This window comes from Zerene cesonia, unplaced genomic scaffold (genome assembly GCF_012273895.1).
Source record: "Zerene cesonia ecotype Mississippi unplaced genomic scaffold, Zerene_cesonia_1.1 Zces_u010, whole genome shotgun sequence".
Classification (NCBI taxonomy): domain Eukaryota; kingdom Metazoa; phylum Arthropoda; class Insecta; order Lepidoptera; family Pieridae; genus Zerene; species Zerene cesonia.
This window is the reverse complement of record NW_024045140.1, coordinates 803,895-815,416: the sequence shown is the minus strand read 5'-3', so window position 1 is coordinate 815,416 and position 11,522 is coordinate 803,895. Positions and strand designations below refer to the sequence as shown.

The 11,522-nt window shown below is 35.3% G+C and overlaps 2 protein-coding genes across 2 annotated transcripts in view; both read left to right on the top strand.

Annotated features, from left to right (window-relative positions):
- Window positions 1–1,696, top strand: part of LOC119839225 (zinc finger protein 62-like) — a 12,568-nt gene extending 10,872 nt beyond the window's left edge. Inside the window, exons 10-11 of the mRNA XM_038365444.1 lie at window positions 217–404; window positions 1,553–1,696. Of these exons, the coding sequence (XP_038221372.1) occupies window positions 217–404; window positions 1,553–1,687 (323 nt within the window). The 3' untranslated portion in view covers window positions 1,688–1,696. The remainder of the gene's footprint in view (window positions 1–216; window positions 405–1,552) is intronic.
- A 2,759-nt stretch (window positions 1,697–4,455) lies between these two features.
- The window catches only part of LOC119839235, a 10,922-nt gene continuing 3,855 nt past the window's right edge, over window positions 4,456–11,522 (top strand). The window contains exons 1-6 of the mRNA XM_038365455.1: window positions 4,456–4,513; window positions 5,408–5,456; window positions 6,508–6,582; window positions 7,589–7,687; window positions 8,798–8,896; window positions 10,111–10,255. Coding sequence (XP_038221383.1) covers window positions 5,409–5,456; window positions 6,508–6,582; window positions 7,589–7,687; window positions 8,798–8,896; window positions 10,111–10,255 — 466 coding nt within the window. The 5' untranslated portion in view covers window positions 4,456–4,513; window position 5,408. The remainder of the gene's footprint in view (window positions 4,514–5,407; window positions 5,457–6,507; window positions 6,583–7,588; window positions 7,688–8,797; window positions 8,897–10,110; window positions 10,256–11,522) is intronic.

Below are 11,522 nucleotides of genomic sequence, written 5' to 3'. Positions count from 1 at the left end.
TGTGGGTTCTTATTGTTTTCAATAGAGGGCGCTTTGGTAGTGGGGAGTAATTGTTTTTTTTTTATTCTTGCTTCATGTGTTTTAGGACCACGCGGACGATGCCGCGGGTAGCAGCTAGTATGTAATCTCAAAAAAACTAGCATATGCGATAGTGATTCATGAATCGACCACTCATCGACTCACTCATTATAATATGTTATATGTGCTTATGACCAGCCACTGACTCGGCACCAACTAACTTACTACCCACTTACTCACTCACCAAGTCAAATACTCGCTCGCTCACCAACCGACTCACGCGCCCACAGATCCACGTGCGCACGCACACGGGCGAGTGCCCCTACAAGTGCGACCGCTGCCCGAAGGCGTTCAAGCACAAGGCCGCCCTCAACAGGCACAGCCGGGTGAGTTGGGTTGTATCGTAAAACATTCATTTATTTATATATATACTAGCTGACCCGGCAAACGCTGTTCTGCCTTACTCTTATCATTTAGGGGGATGAAAAATAGATAGTGGCCGATTCTCATAGATACCGAATAAGCACAAATAATTTCATCAAAATCGGTCAAGCCGTTTCGGAGGAGTATGGCAACGAAAACTGTGACATGAGAATTTTATATATTAGATATATATATAACTAGTATTTGCCCGCGGCTTCGCACGCGTTAAATTCAGAGAACTCTAATAGATGTTTATTATATATATAAATCTTCTCTAGAATTACTCTCTTTTTAAAAAAGAACCTATCAAAATAAGTTGCGTAGTTTTAAAGATTTAAGCGTACACAGGGACATAGGGACAGAGATAGCGACTTTGTTTTATACTATGTAGTGAGGATCACTTGCCATTAAAGGACACCGATGCGACAGCAATACAAAATATCTATATCTGCTGTATTATAAAGAGGAAGAGGTGGTACTTTTTGTTTGTTTGTTTGTAATGGATAAACTCAAAAACTAGTGGACCGATTTTCAAAATTCTTTAACCATTGGAAAGCTGCAACTTCACTGAGTGACATATGCTATACATGTACCACGGGCGAAGCTAGGTCGAACAACTGGTATGTTAAATTCTAAATACATATTACTATATTGCTTTTGGCGATAAGTTTAACAATCGAAATTTCAAAGTTTGGACATATAACAGCGTAATTTACACAAATATTAGAGGGATGCTATCGCAACGACAGCCCGGAACAAAGTGAGTCGGCAATCCATTGTCTCGGCCTTTTATACATGTCATCGCTATGAAGTTATGGGGGGTGGGGCGGGGGTTTGTTCCCAACAAGTGTAGAAACACTTTTATCAGCTTCACCTGTATGTTTGTATGTAACCGACTCGTTTAGACTCGACTTTGCCCCACTTCAAACGGACAGATTGAACTCAAACTCTGTACACTTATCGCGGATCGGTGACAATACAATAGTTTCATGAGTTTATCTTATTATCCTGATTAGGATGTTTAGGACTTAACTTTAAGCGAATTTTCGAATAACTAGTATGTTATAAAAACAAAAATGTATATAGTTGAAGATATTATGTTTGTTTCCAGGTACACACAGGGGTTAAACCGTACGGCTGCGCACATTGTGGTAAAACTTTCTCGCAATCGAACTCCATGAAATTGCACGTGAATACAGTCCATTTACGACTGCCAGCGCCATATCGGAATAAGAAAAATAAATAATGGTTGTTATTGTGTGTTTTATTTAAAAATACTTAAATAAATGAAGAATTCATAATAAGCGTTTCCTTGGTACAGTGGTTAACGCGGAGCGTAGAACCGAGGGGTCCTGGGTTCGATTCCCGGTGGGGACGCACAAAAAAATGTCTCGGTCTGGCAGGACACAGAAGGCTGATCACCTACTTATCCATAAAGAAAATCGATCAGTGAAACAGATGTATATCATCTGCCCCATACCCCGCTCGGGGACACGGGAAGTGAAAAATTTGTACATATTATAAATGCGAAAGTGTGTTTGTTTGTCTGTGTCGTCGCAAGAGAGCGGTTTTACGATGTGATTGCTGTGTCTGGAGGCTAGAGAGGCTATTTTTAACTACAATTACAATACATAAAAAAGAAAGGAAAAGGGAAACGAAGAAAATACATTTATTTATAAAAGATAATGATAAAAATAATCTATCTATCTTTCTTATATATTATAAAGAAAAAATTTGTATTTTCATATGTTTGTTTGTAACGGATAAACTCAAAAACTACTGGACCGATTTTAAAAAATTTTCCACCATTAGATAGCTGCAACTACAATGCGTGACATAGGCTATATATTCACCATGGCCGAAGACTAGTGAACTGCTAGTTTATTATAAAAATAATGAGCTGCAATAACCTAATATAAAAAGGTGATCCACTCAGTGAATGGGGGTCTAAGCCCATTGTAGGAACTTTGAACTCTCTGCTGATTTTTAGTTGACACCACATTGACCCCTGACAGTGACATCTTACTCATGTGTATAATTGACAAATACATGAGATAAGATGATTTAATGTAATGTCCATAGTTTAATGCAATATGTATTTGTTGTTGGTGTTCCATAAAATTAAATAAATAAATAAAATACTGTCAACAAAACTTATACCTTTAAACGATATATAGTACCTGGAATACCGAGCTTTGCTCGGTTTGACTTCGTGAAGTTAGATTGTTTATAAGCGTTTTTTTCCAAGATCGTTTAGGCATTTTTAAGTGAACACGTGCATTAATAAGACACAAAACAACATAAACAATTAGTCTAACCTCAAAGCAAACACTCATTGACTTCGTTACTTAACAACGCCATCTGCTGGAACTTTAATTATTCGCCAAAAAATAGTATTAGTATTACTATTCGCCAATAGATGTCAGCAAGAAAAAATAGTATTAGTATTATTATTCGCCACTAGATGTCAGGAAGAGTCGCTAAGTTTAAGTCGATAAAACACGAATATGACATTTTCTAAAAAAGATTCCTAGCTAGATTGATTTATCGCCCCCGAAACCTGAGATATATATATATATATATATATATATATATATATATATATATATATATATATATATATATATATATATATATATATATATATATATATATATATATATATATATATTATAATTGGAATCTCGGAATCGGCTCCAACGATTTTCATGAAATTTAGTATATAGGGGGTTTCGGGGGTATCAAGATTCCTGTTTTATCAAGGGAGCATCTAATCGGAATAAAAAGTATCCTACCCTGTCTATATACCAAATGTCATCAAAATCCGTTCAGTAGTTTCAGCGTGATTGACGGACAAACATCCAAACGAACAAACTTTCACATTTATAATATTAGCGTGTTAGCACGATTAATTTTTTTTTTTTAATTTTATATTAATTATCTACATCCAGTTTCACAAAATTCTGTTACCATATCAAATATTTATTATTTTTTAAACTTTATTTATTCCTGAATCATCTGTCAGTGATTTTAAATATTAAAATACTACAATATACATATATGTATATACTAAATAAACAACTACAAATGTTTGTGTGTTTTTTTTTAATAAATAGAAATGTGACCTTCGATATACAAATCAAAATATTCCAACGCGAAGCGGCAAGGCCACCGAAATGTTGTAACTGAGGCCGTGGCCATGCTGTGAGGCAAACTGGTATGTGTAGTGATGTCTTGTGTTCGATAGTTATTTATCGATAGTAATGATTCTTGTATGTGAGAGTAGAAAACGCTTCGCCACGAATTGGGACAGCTCGCACCGGGGAAGTATCACACCCCCACAGAAAACCGGCGTGAAACAGTGGCATGCCACTGTGTTCGTTACGGTGAGTGGGGGCCCGTTTCCTTTTCTTCACCCGTTCCAGTCCATTCCTTGTTTCCTGTCGTTAATCCTTTCCTTTTCCCTTACCCCATAAAAGCGGGCAGTGCATTCGCAGAGACACTACCTCTGGTCTGTTCATGGGCGGTGATGATCGCTTACCATCAGGCGAACCACCAGCTCAATTGCCCGCTGTGACAAACAAAACATTTTCTTTTTTTATGTCATAGCGTACATGTTTATGTGTATCAAAAATAAAGTTTTAGAAAATGGCTTCTTGAGCTTTGTAAATGATACAGTCGAAAGAAAGTAGGTACACATATGAAATTAGAAGAATAATCTACAAAAACTTGAAATATATATCTATGCAATAATCTATTCTCAAAAACAGTTGAATAAATTAACTATTTAGTGTGTACAGATTTGTATCATTTTATTTGTTGAAGGATAACTTGGAAAGGGTAGCAAAAATAACTTTTTAATAGTAAAATATCTCCGAGCAATTCTGAGGGTGTGAAGTTTCAATATAATATAGCTGTATATATAGCTAGGTTGTACAGAAAATGTTGACATCGATATTCATAGACGCACATCACTAAACTAGACCCATATGTCGATAAACTCTCACATATTGCAGTTTAATCAATGCTTTTATATTGAGTGCTTGTAAAATTGTGTTTTAGTAATAAATAGGTGAGCTTTTTGTTTCTCTTAACATTAAAAACACGAAACTTTATGGCGCTGTATGTATGTTACACGTTCATGTAAAAATAGCTTCGCAGATTTTGATGAAATTCCTCGTAAAGATAGATTACAGTCTGGATCATCAGCTACTGTACGACGCCACGGATGAAGCTTAGTCATAAATTCGACCTGTTAATATGTAACTAACTAAATGATAAAAATTCGCTTTCACATGTGAAAAAGACATCAAAATTGGTTTAGCTGATAAACATCACCTCTGCAATAAAAATACTGATTCAAACTATGTTTGGAAGGCAAGTTAAAATGAATTTATATAATTGCCTAAAATTTCATGACGTTTCGTTATTATTAGCATGGCAGCCCTCAACAGGTACAGCCGGGTGCGATGGATTGTATCAGAAAACATCTAAAAATACTTGTTTACACGCTTTTATCAGCTTCGCCTGTATGTTTGTATGTAACCGACTCGTTTAGACTCGACTTTGCCCCACTTCACACGGACAGATTGAACTCAAACTCTGTACACTTATCGCGGATCGGTGACAATACAATAGTTTCATGAGTTTATCTTATTATCCTGGGGATCGCTGGGATTAAATAATTTCCTTACGTATACTGTGTATAAGAGCAAGTGAGATAATTTAGTTGATCCCATCATTAAAGCGTATGTTTTAAGTTTTTTTGTATGTCACTGAGCTGGTGGTTCGCCTGATGGTAAGCGATCACCACCGCCCATGACCATTCGCAGAGGCTCAGACCTCTGAGAATGCGCTGCCTGCTTTTAAGCGATAAGAGATAAGGAAAGGATTGATGACTGGAAAGAAGGAATGGACTCGGAACGGCGAGGAGTTTAAAGATTAATTAAAATCCAGTTTATTTCAGAATGGATTCGTTTGAAGGCGAGCTCAGAGCAGGGGTGCGACTCATTGTTGTAAGTATGATAAAAATACCTACAAATATTGTAAATACGTAATTAATTCTGTCTGTCTTCTTAACACGAACTAATAAACCGATTTGGGTGCAATTTGGTACAAAAATATTTAACAGCGAGATAATACAGGAATTTAATAGGTTAGGAAGGAAGCTATGCGGATACCGTTACTGTCCTTTTTGCTTGTCCTGAGCAGGCGAAGCAAGCGCCAAGCTAGTCTAATATTGTACTAATATTTGATAATAATTAAATAAATATAATAATTTAATAATAATTTATATAATAATTCAATAATAATTAAATAAATCCTATTTGTTAAAAAAGTAAGTTTAATTCGATTAAACACGAATAAAACACAAATATGACATATTCTACAAAAGATTCCTAGCTAGAAAATATAAGAATTGCTCGTTTAATGATATAAGATTACAAAGAGGAATCTCTTGAATTTTTATAAGGTAATAACGTTTAACATAAAAACCACTGGGCCGATTTCAAAAATTCTTTCACCATTTGAAAGCTGCGATTTCACTTCACTGAATGGAAGGCTGTATATGTACCTCGGGCGAAGCCGGGGCGTGCAGCTAGTAATTTATTTAAATGTAAAAACACAAGTCTATTACGCTAAAAGCACGACTTTTATAAAATTTTGTTTGTCTAAATTATGATTTTTATTACGCCAGTATAGAAACGATATTTATTATTATTAATGTAGGTCATCAGTAGGTCAAGCTGATGACTTTATTTGTTTGAACGCGCTTATCTCATGAACTAGTGAATTGATAAGTTTTTTATAGTAATATAACCCTAGAAGAAAGCTTTTCGTGTGAAGACTGTACTACGGCTAGTTTTTATAAACACAACTACTGTTTGCCCGCGGCTTCGCATGCGTTAAATTCTGAGTAGTTCAATAAATGTGAAATATAAAAAACGCCATGAAATGCCGACTTAATAGGGACATAGACAGAGAAGGCGACTTCGTTTTATACTATGTAGTTAGTCATCCACTTTTATTAAAACTTGTTATAATTTTAAAGTTTTTTTTTTTCAGTTAAATCTACCGGAGGACGAGGGCGAAGGCCTCGGCTTCCGTTTAACAAGAACGCTATGGGATCCTTATCCTTGGGTAAGAAACACGTTATTATAGTATTTTCTTGTGTTTGATTTTACGCGAGTATTATACATTTAGAAATTAAAGACTTTTTAACGGATTTTAAACGCGATTTATTCAGACTGACTCAGTCTCCCCGTGACCACGCTCGCTGTAAAGTGTTCGAAACGTCGGGTTAATAATGTAATGAATAAATCGCGTTTAAAATCCGTTAAAAAGTCTTTAATTTCTAAACACGTTATTATTAAAATACAATTGATGGGCTTTAATTTCGCGCCAAAAATCCGCAATTTTTTTCACAATTCTCAGTAACGTCTTGTCTTAAAATTAATGACTCATAATATAATACTTATTACACTAACATGGTAATATTTTATTATTTTTAACAAAAAATTAAACTGCCTCTTTATTGTTAGAACTAGATCAAAGTTAAGTGGGATCTGAGTGAGTTTAAGTGAGTTCTGAGGTAAATGTTACTAAAAAATACAGTGGACTAACTTCGCCCCGCGCTTTGACCCGCGTAAGTCCGTATCTCGTAGGAATATCGGTATAAAAAGTTGCCTATATGTTATTCCAGTTGTCCAGCTGTCTACGTACCAAATTTCATTGCAATCAGTTCAGTAGTTTTTGCGTGAAAGAGCAACAAACGCACACACATCCTTACAATCTTTCGCCTTTATAATATAGGAGGATAGTAGGATAGTAGGAAGTAGGATTAATTTTAAACCTCTTCAATTTAATGTCTGTTGAAAATGTTAAACAAACGTCTTCTAAAACGATAAAGATGTAATTATATTAACTTCAATTAATAAAATCAACTAGATACTGAATCCTATAAAAAAAACTAATCTGGTAAATATAGAACAAAATAAACTCGACCTTATTCCATTGAATTAAAGTCGGATTTTTTCAAAGACAAAGCATTAAAAGTACATCCAGGGTAGACATTTTCTGTCCCTGGTTGTGTATCTAGTTGTTAGTAATGATCGAAGATTTATATAAAACGGTGGGTCTTTTTCAGGTTCATGACGTGACAACCGGATCTAGAGCTGATTCGGCCGGATTGACAACTGGGGATTGTCTCTTGCAAGCCGATGGGAAAGATTTGTTGGGGTTGCCAGTAAGTATTATGAAAATTCCCTACCTGTTTTGTCAGTTTTAAGATACATGTAAACGTAAATATTTTAATGTTATCTAATTAATTTTTTATGATAATAAAATCATAAGGACATAATTTTATTATCTTTTTTATCTGTTGTCTCGTTAACTATCTATTAAGTTGCCGATTACGTGACGTTGATGTTTGTTAGTGTGTTTCTTGTGAGTTAGTAAAATCCTATTTGTTCTTTCATTTAAAACTGAAGTTTGTTTTTTAACAATAACTTACTGTAAGGTATAAATAGTAAATATTCCTTTTTATATAAACTCAAACATCAACTAAATTGTCTCACTTGCCCTTATGAAGAGTATAAGGAAATTATTTAATCCCAACGATCCTAATCAAGATAATAAGATGAACTCATGAAATTATTGTTTTGTCATCGATCTTTTAGAAATGTACAAATTTCTCATAAATCTGACCATTTAAAGTGAGCCAAAATTTAGGCTCCTTAGCCTCTCCCTTGAGTTAGTCACAGATATAAACAAATAGTAAGAGCGTGTTAAAACTTCTTTTTTATTGTAGTGTTGTTAAGCAGATTTATCATTTCTATGAATATATTACATTATACATTACGACGTATAGATTTTTTTACATCATAGTGGGCAACTAAACTGGTGTTTAGAAATTAAACTGGTGTTTTGTCTGATGGTAAGCTATCACTACCGCCCTTGAACATTCGTAAAGTTAATGACTCAGCGAATGCGCTGCCCGCCTTTAAGAATTAAGAAAAAGATTGTCTATGGGAAGGAAGGAATGGATTGGGAAGGGTAATTTAAGTCGACAGAAGAGACAAACTGCGACTCATCGATTCCTACTAACATAAATCCTATCCTACTAATATTATAAATGCGAAAGTTTGTAAGGATGTGTGTGAGTTTGTTGCTCTTTGACGCAAAAACGACTAAACCGATTGCAATGAAATTTGGCACGTAGACAGCTGGACAATTGGAATAACATATAGGCAACTTTTTATCCCGATATTCATACGAGATACGGACTTACGCGGGTGAAACCGCGGGGCGTAGCTAGTTGAATATAAACCTTGACATTTTAAACTCAAAATTTCAGGTTGGACAAGTGGCGGGTTTAATACGGGGTAATGGTGCGAGTCACGGTGTGTCTCTGCTTGTGTGGAACTGTGGTGTTGACCCTAAAGACGATCCGGAGGTAACGACTCACGACTTCGCAAGTGTTATATTTGGAATAAAATACCTTTCAGTCTCCTCATTTGTTTCGACATTACTGTCCATATAAACCTTCTGCTTAAACCACTCAAATCTATAAAAATTGTTGCGTAATTTGAAAGATATACAGACACACAGACGACGGAAAGCGTCTTTATTTTATAGTATATAGTGATGTTAGTTCTTATATGTATCCATTTTTATATGAGAATATTTAAAAAAGAGTATGGGAGTATGAAAAACATTATATGTTTTAATTCATTGACATGTATATAAGTATAGTATTTTCTTGTGTTTGATTTCACGCGAGTATTATACATTTAGAAATTAAAAACTTTTAACGGATTTTAAATGAATAAATCGCGTTTAAAATCCGTTAAAAAGTTTTTAATTTCTAAATGTATTTAAGTAAGTTATGTTTAACATTAGGCATTGAAAGAAAACCTTTTTTTTAGTGGGGAAATCTTGCATAGATACCCACGGCCCCCGGGGATGGAGCCGTGGGTTATGTCGCATTCTTACCGACCAAAACCCCACTGTTCCGTCGAGCCGCTTGAGTGAAGGGGCCACGGGAGCTGGTTAAAATTCACCCGCGACATTAAAAGAAAACTTCATTACTTTCGTTGTAAATATTATAAGCTATTGTCAGTCATTGCTATAGTGACTAAACAGATTTTTGTAATACCGCTGAAGTAACTGAAGCGATAGTACAATTAAAACTGTGATAAGAAAATTTTACTCAAAGAAAACATTCCGTTATTCTTAAAAAGAAGGAAAACTGCATTCAAAGATTTTCAAAAATTCGCTTGCCACACTTGGAAATGATGCCGACGAAAATCTCTTTAAATATTACTTTGTACTTTATTGTATAATAATAATAATAAACACATTTATTGTCAACATCACATAAGGAAATCAAATAATAAAATCGCAACTAGATCAAGGAGAAAACAAAAAAAAAACGCAATTAAAACAACATAAAATGCTGTGTTTATAGACAATAAATTTATTTCTTTCTTTCTTCTTTCTTTCATAAATAGAAGAAAAGAAAAAACAATATATATGTAAAAATCATCTAAAGTGTTTGTTCAGGTGGTGTATCGTTTTTTCTATTAAAGTATTATATCATCTGTAGTTTGAACAATTGTAAGGATGAAATCTTGAGATCAAATGAGAGGAAAACCATATATATTTCAGTTATTATGGAGTGCTGGTGGCGGATCCCGTGGTGAGAAGTCTCGCCGTGCTCTCTCTGGAGTGGTTAAAGCGCTCTCGTGTTGCGTGTGCGCAGCTACAGCTGTGAACGCGCTCAATTGCGCCCGGTCACATTTGTATTGCGAGGGTAGGTATATAATACATAATGCTTATATCTAGGAGTCAAGGCACGCTTCGGCACGGATTGGGCCAGCTTTCACTGGAGAAGCACCACACCCCCACAGAAAACCGACGTGAAATAATAGCATGCTATTATGTTTCGTACGGTGAGTGTGGGAGCGAGAGGCCCATTTCTTTTTCCTCATTCTTTTCAGTCCATTCCTTCTTTCTAGTCATCCATCCTTTCCTTATCCCTTACCAGTTAAAAGCGGGTAAACCTCTGCTCTGTTCATGGATGGTGGTGATCGCTTATCATCAGGCGAACCACCAGCTCAGTTGCCCGCTATGACATAAAAAAAATGGTTGCCTGTAAAGTCGGTTTTACGGGTGAAGATTTTACGTGACAACGTCTTTTTCTTGGTAGAATATTTATTAATATGAATATTATTAAATTGCACAATAGGAACAAGGAATTGAATGAAAGTAAGAATTGCACAAGTTATAACTATAGAAAATATATTTTGTTTACTAAAAAGACAGAGACAGAGACACAAGCACGCAAGACACAATGCGCCTAATTCTCTAGTGCTGCGCGCGCGGCGGACCGATCATAGTTCGGTGATTCATCGTAACGTTACCGGGCGTTACACTTTTTCATGAGTGCCTCCGAGCCGCAACCTAATTTAAGACGTTGTCACGTCAAAAAAAGATAAACCCAATAAATATGCTTTGTCGGATTGTCAGATCGTTGTCGCTCTGTTTGATGGTATATTCAATATATAATTATTCTTCTATGCGTATATTACAGTGTAGTATAATTCAATTATAAGCTGTGGTGGCTCAGTGGTGAGAACCTCGGACTTCAAAATCGATAATTCAGGGTTCGAGACTGGGCGAGCGTGTATAAAATAAATTGATTTTTCAATTTATCTACACATGTGGATAACATCACTTCTGCTTAAAACGGTGAAGGAAAACATCGTGAGGAAACCGGCATGTCCAAGAATCAAAAGTTCGACGACATGTGACATCTGCCAACTCGCACTTGGCCAGCGTGGTGGATTATAGCCTGAACCCTCATAGGAGGCCTGTGTCCCAGCAGTGGGAACATATATGGGCTGTTGATGATGATGATAATTCAATTTACAAAATTAACAGAATAAGCTTCTCGTATCAAATTTCAAATTTTGTATTAACTCGTTAAGTATCCACACGAAATTTAGGTGTGATATTTGATAAAAATTTATCCTTTATTGAACACATTGACTCCACTATTAAAAAAGCCAATAAAAATT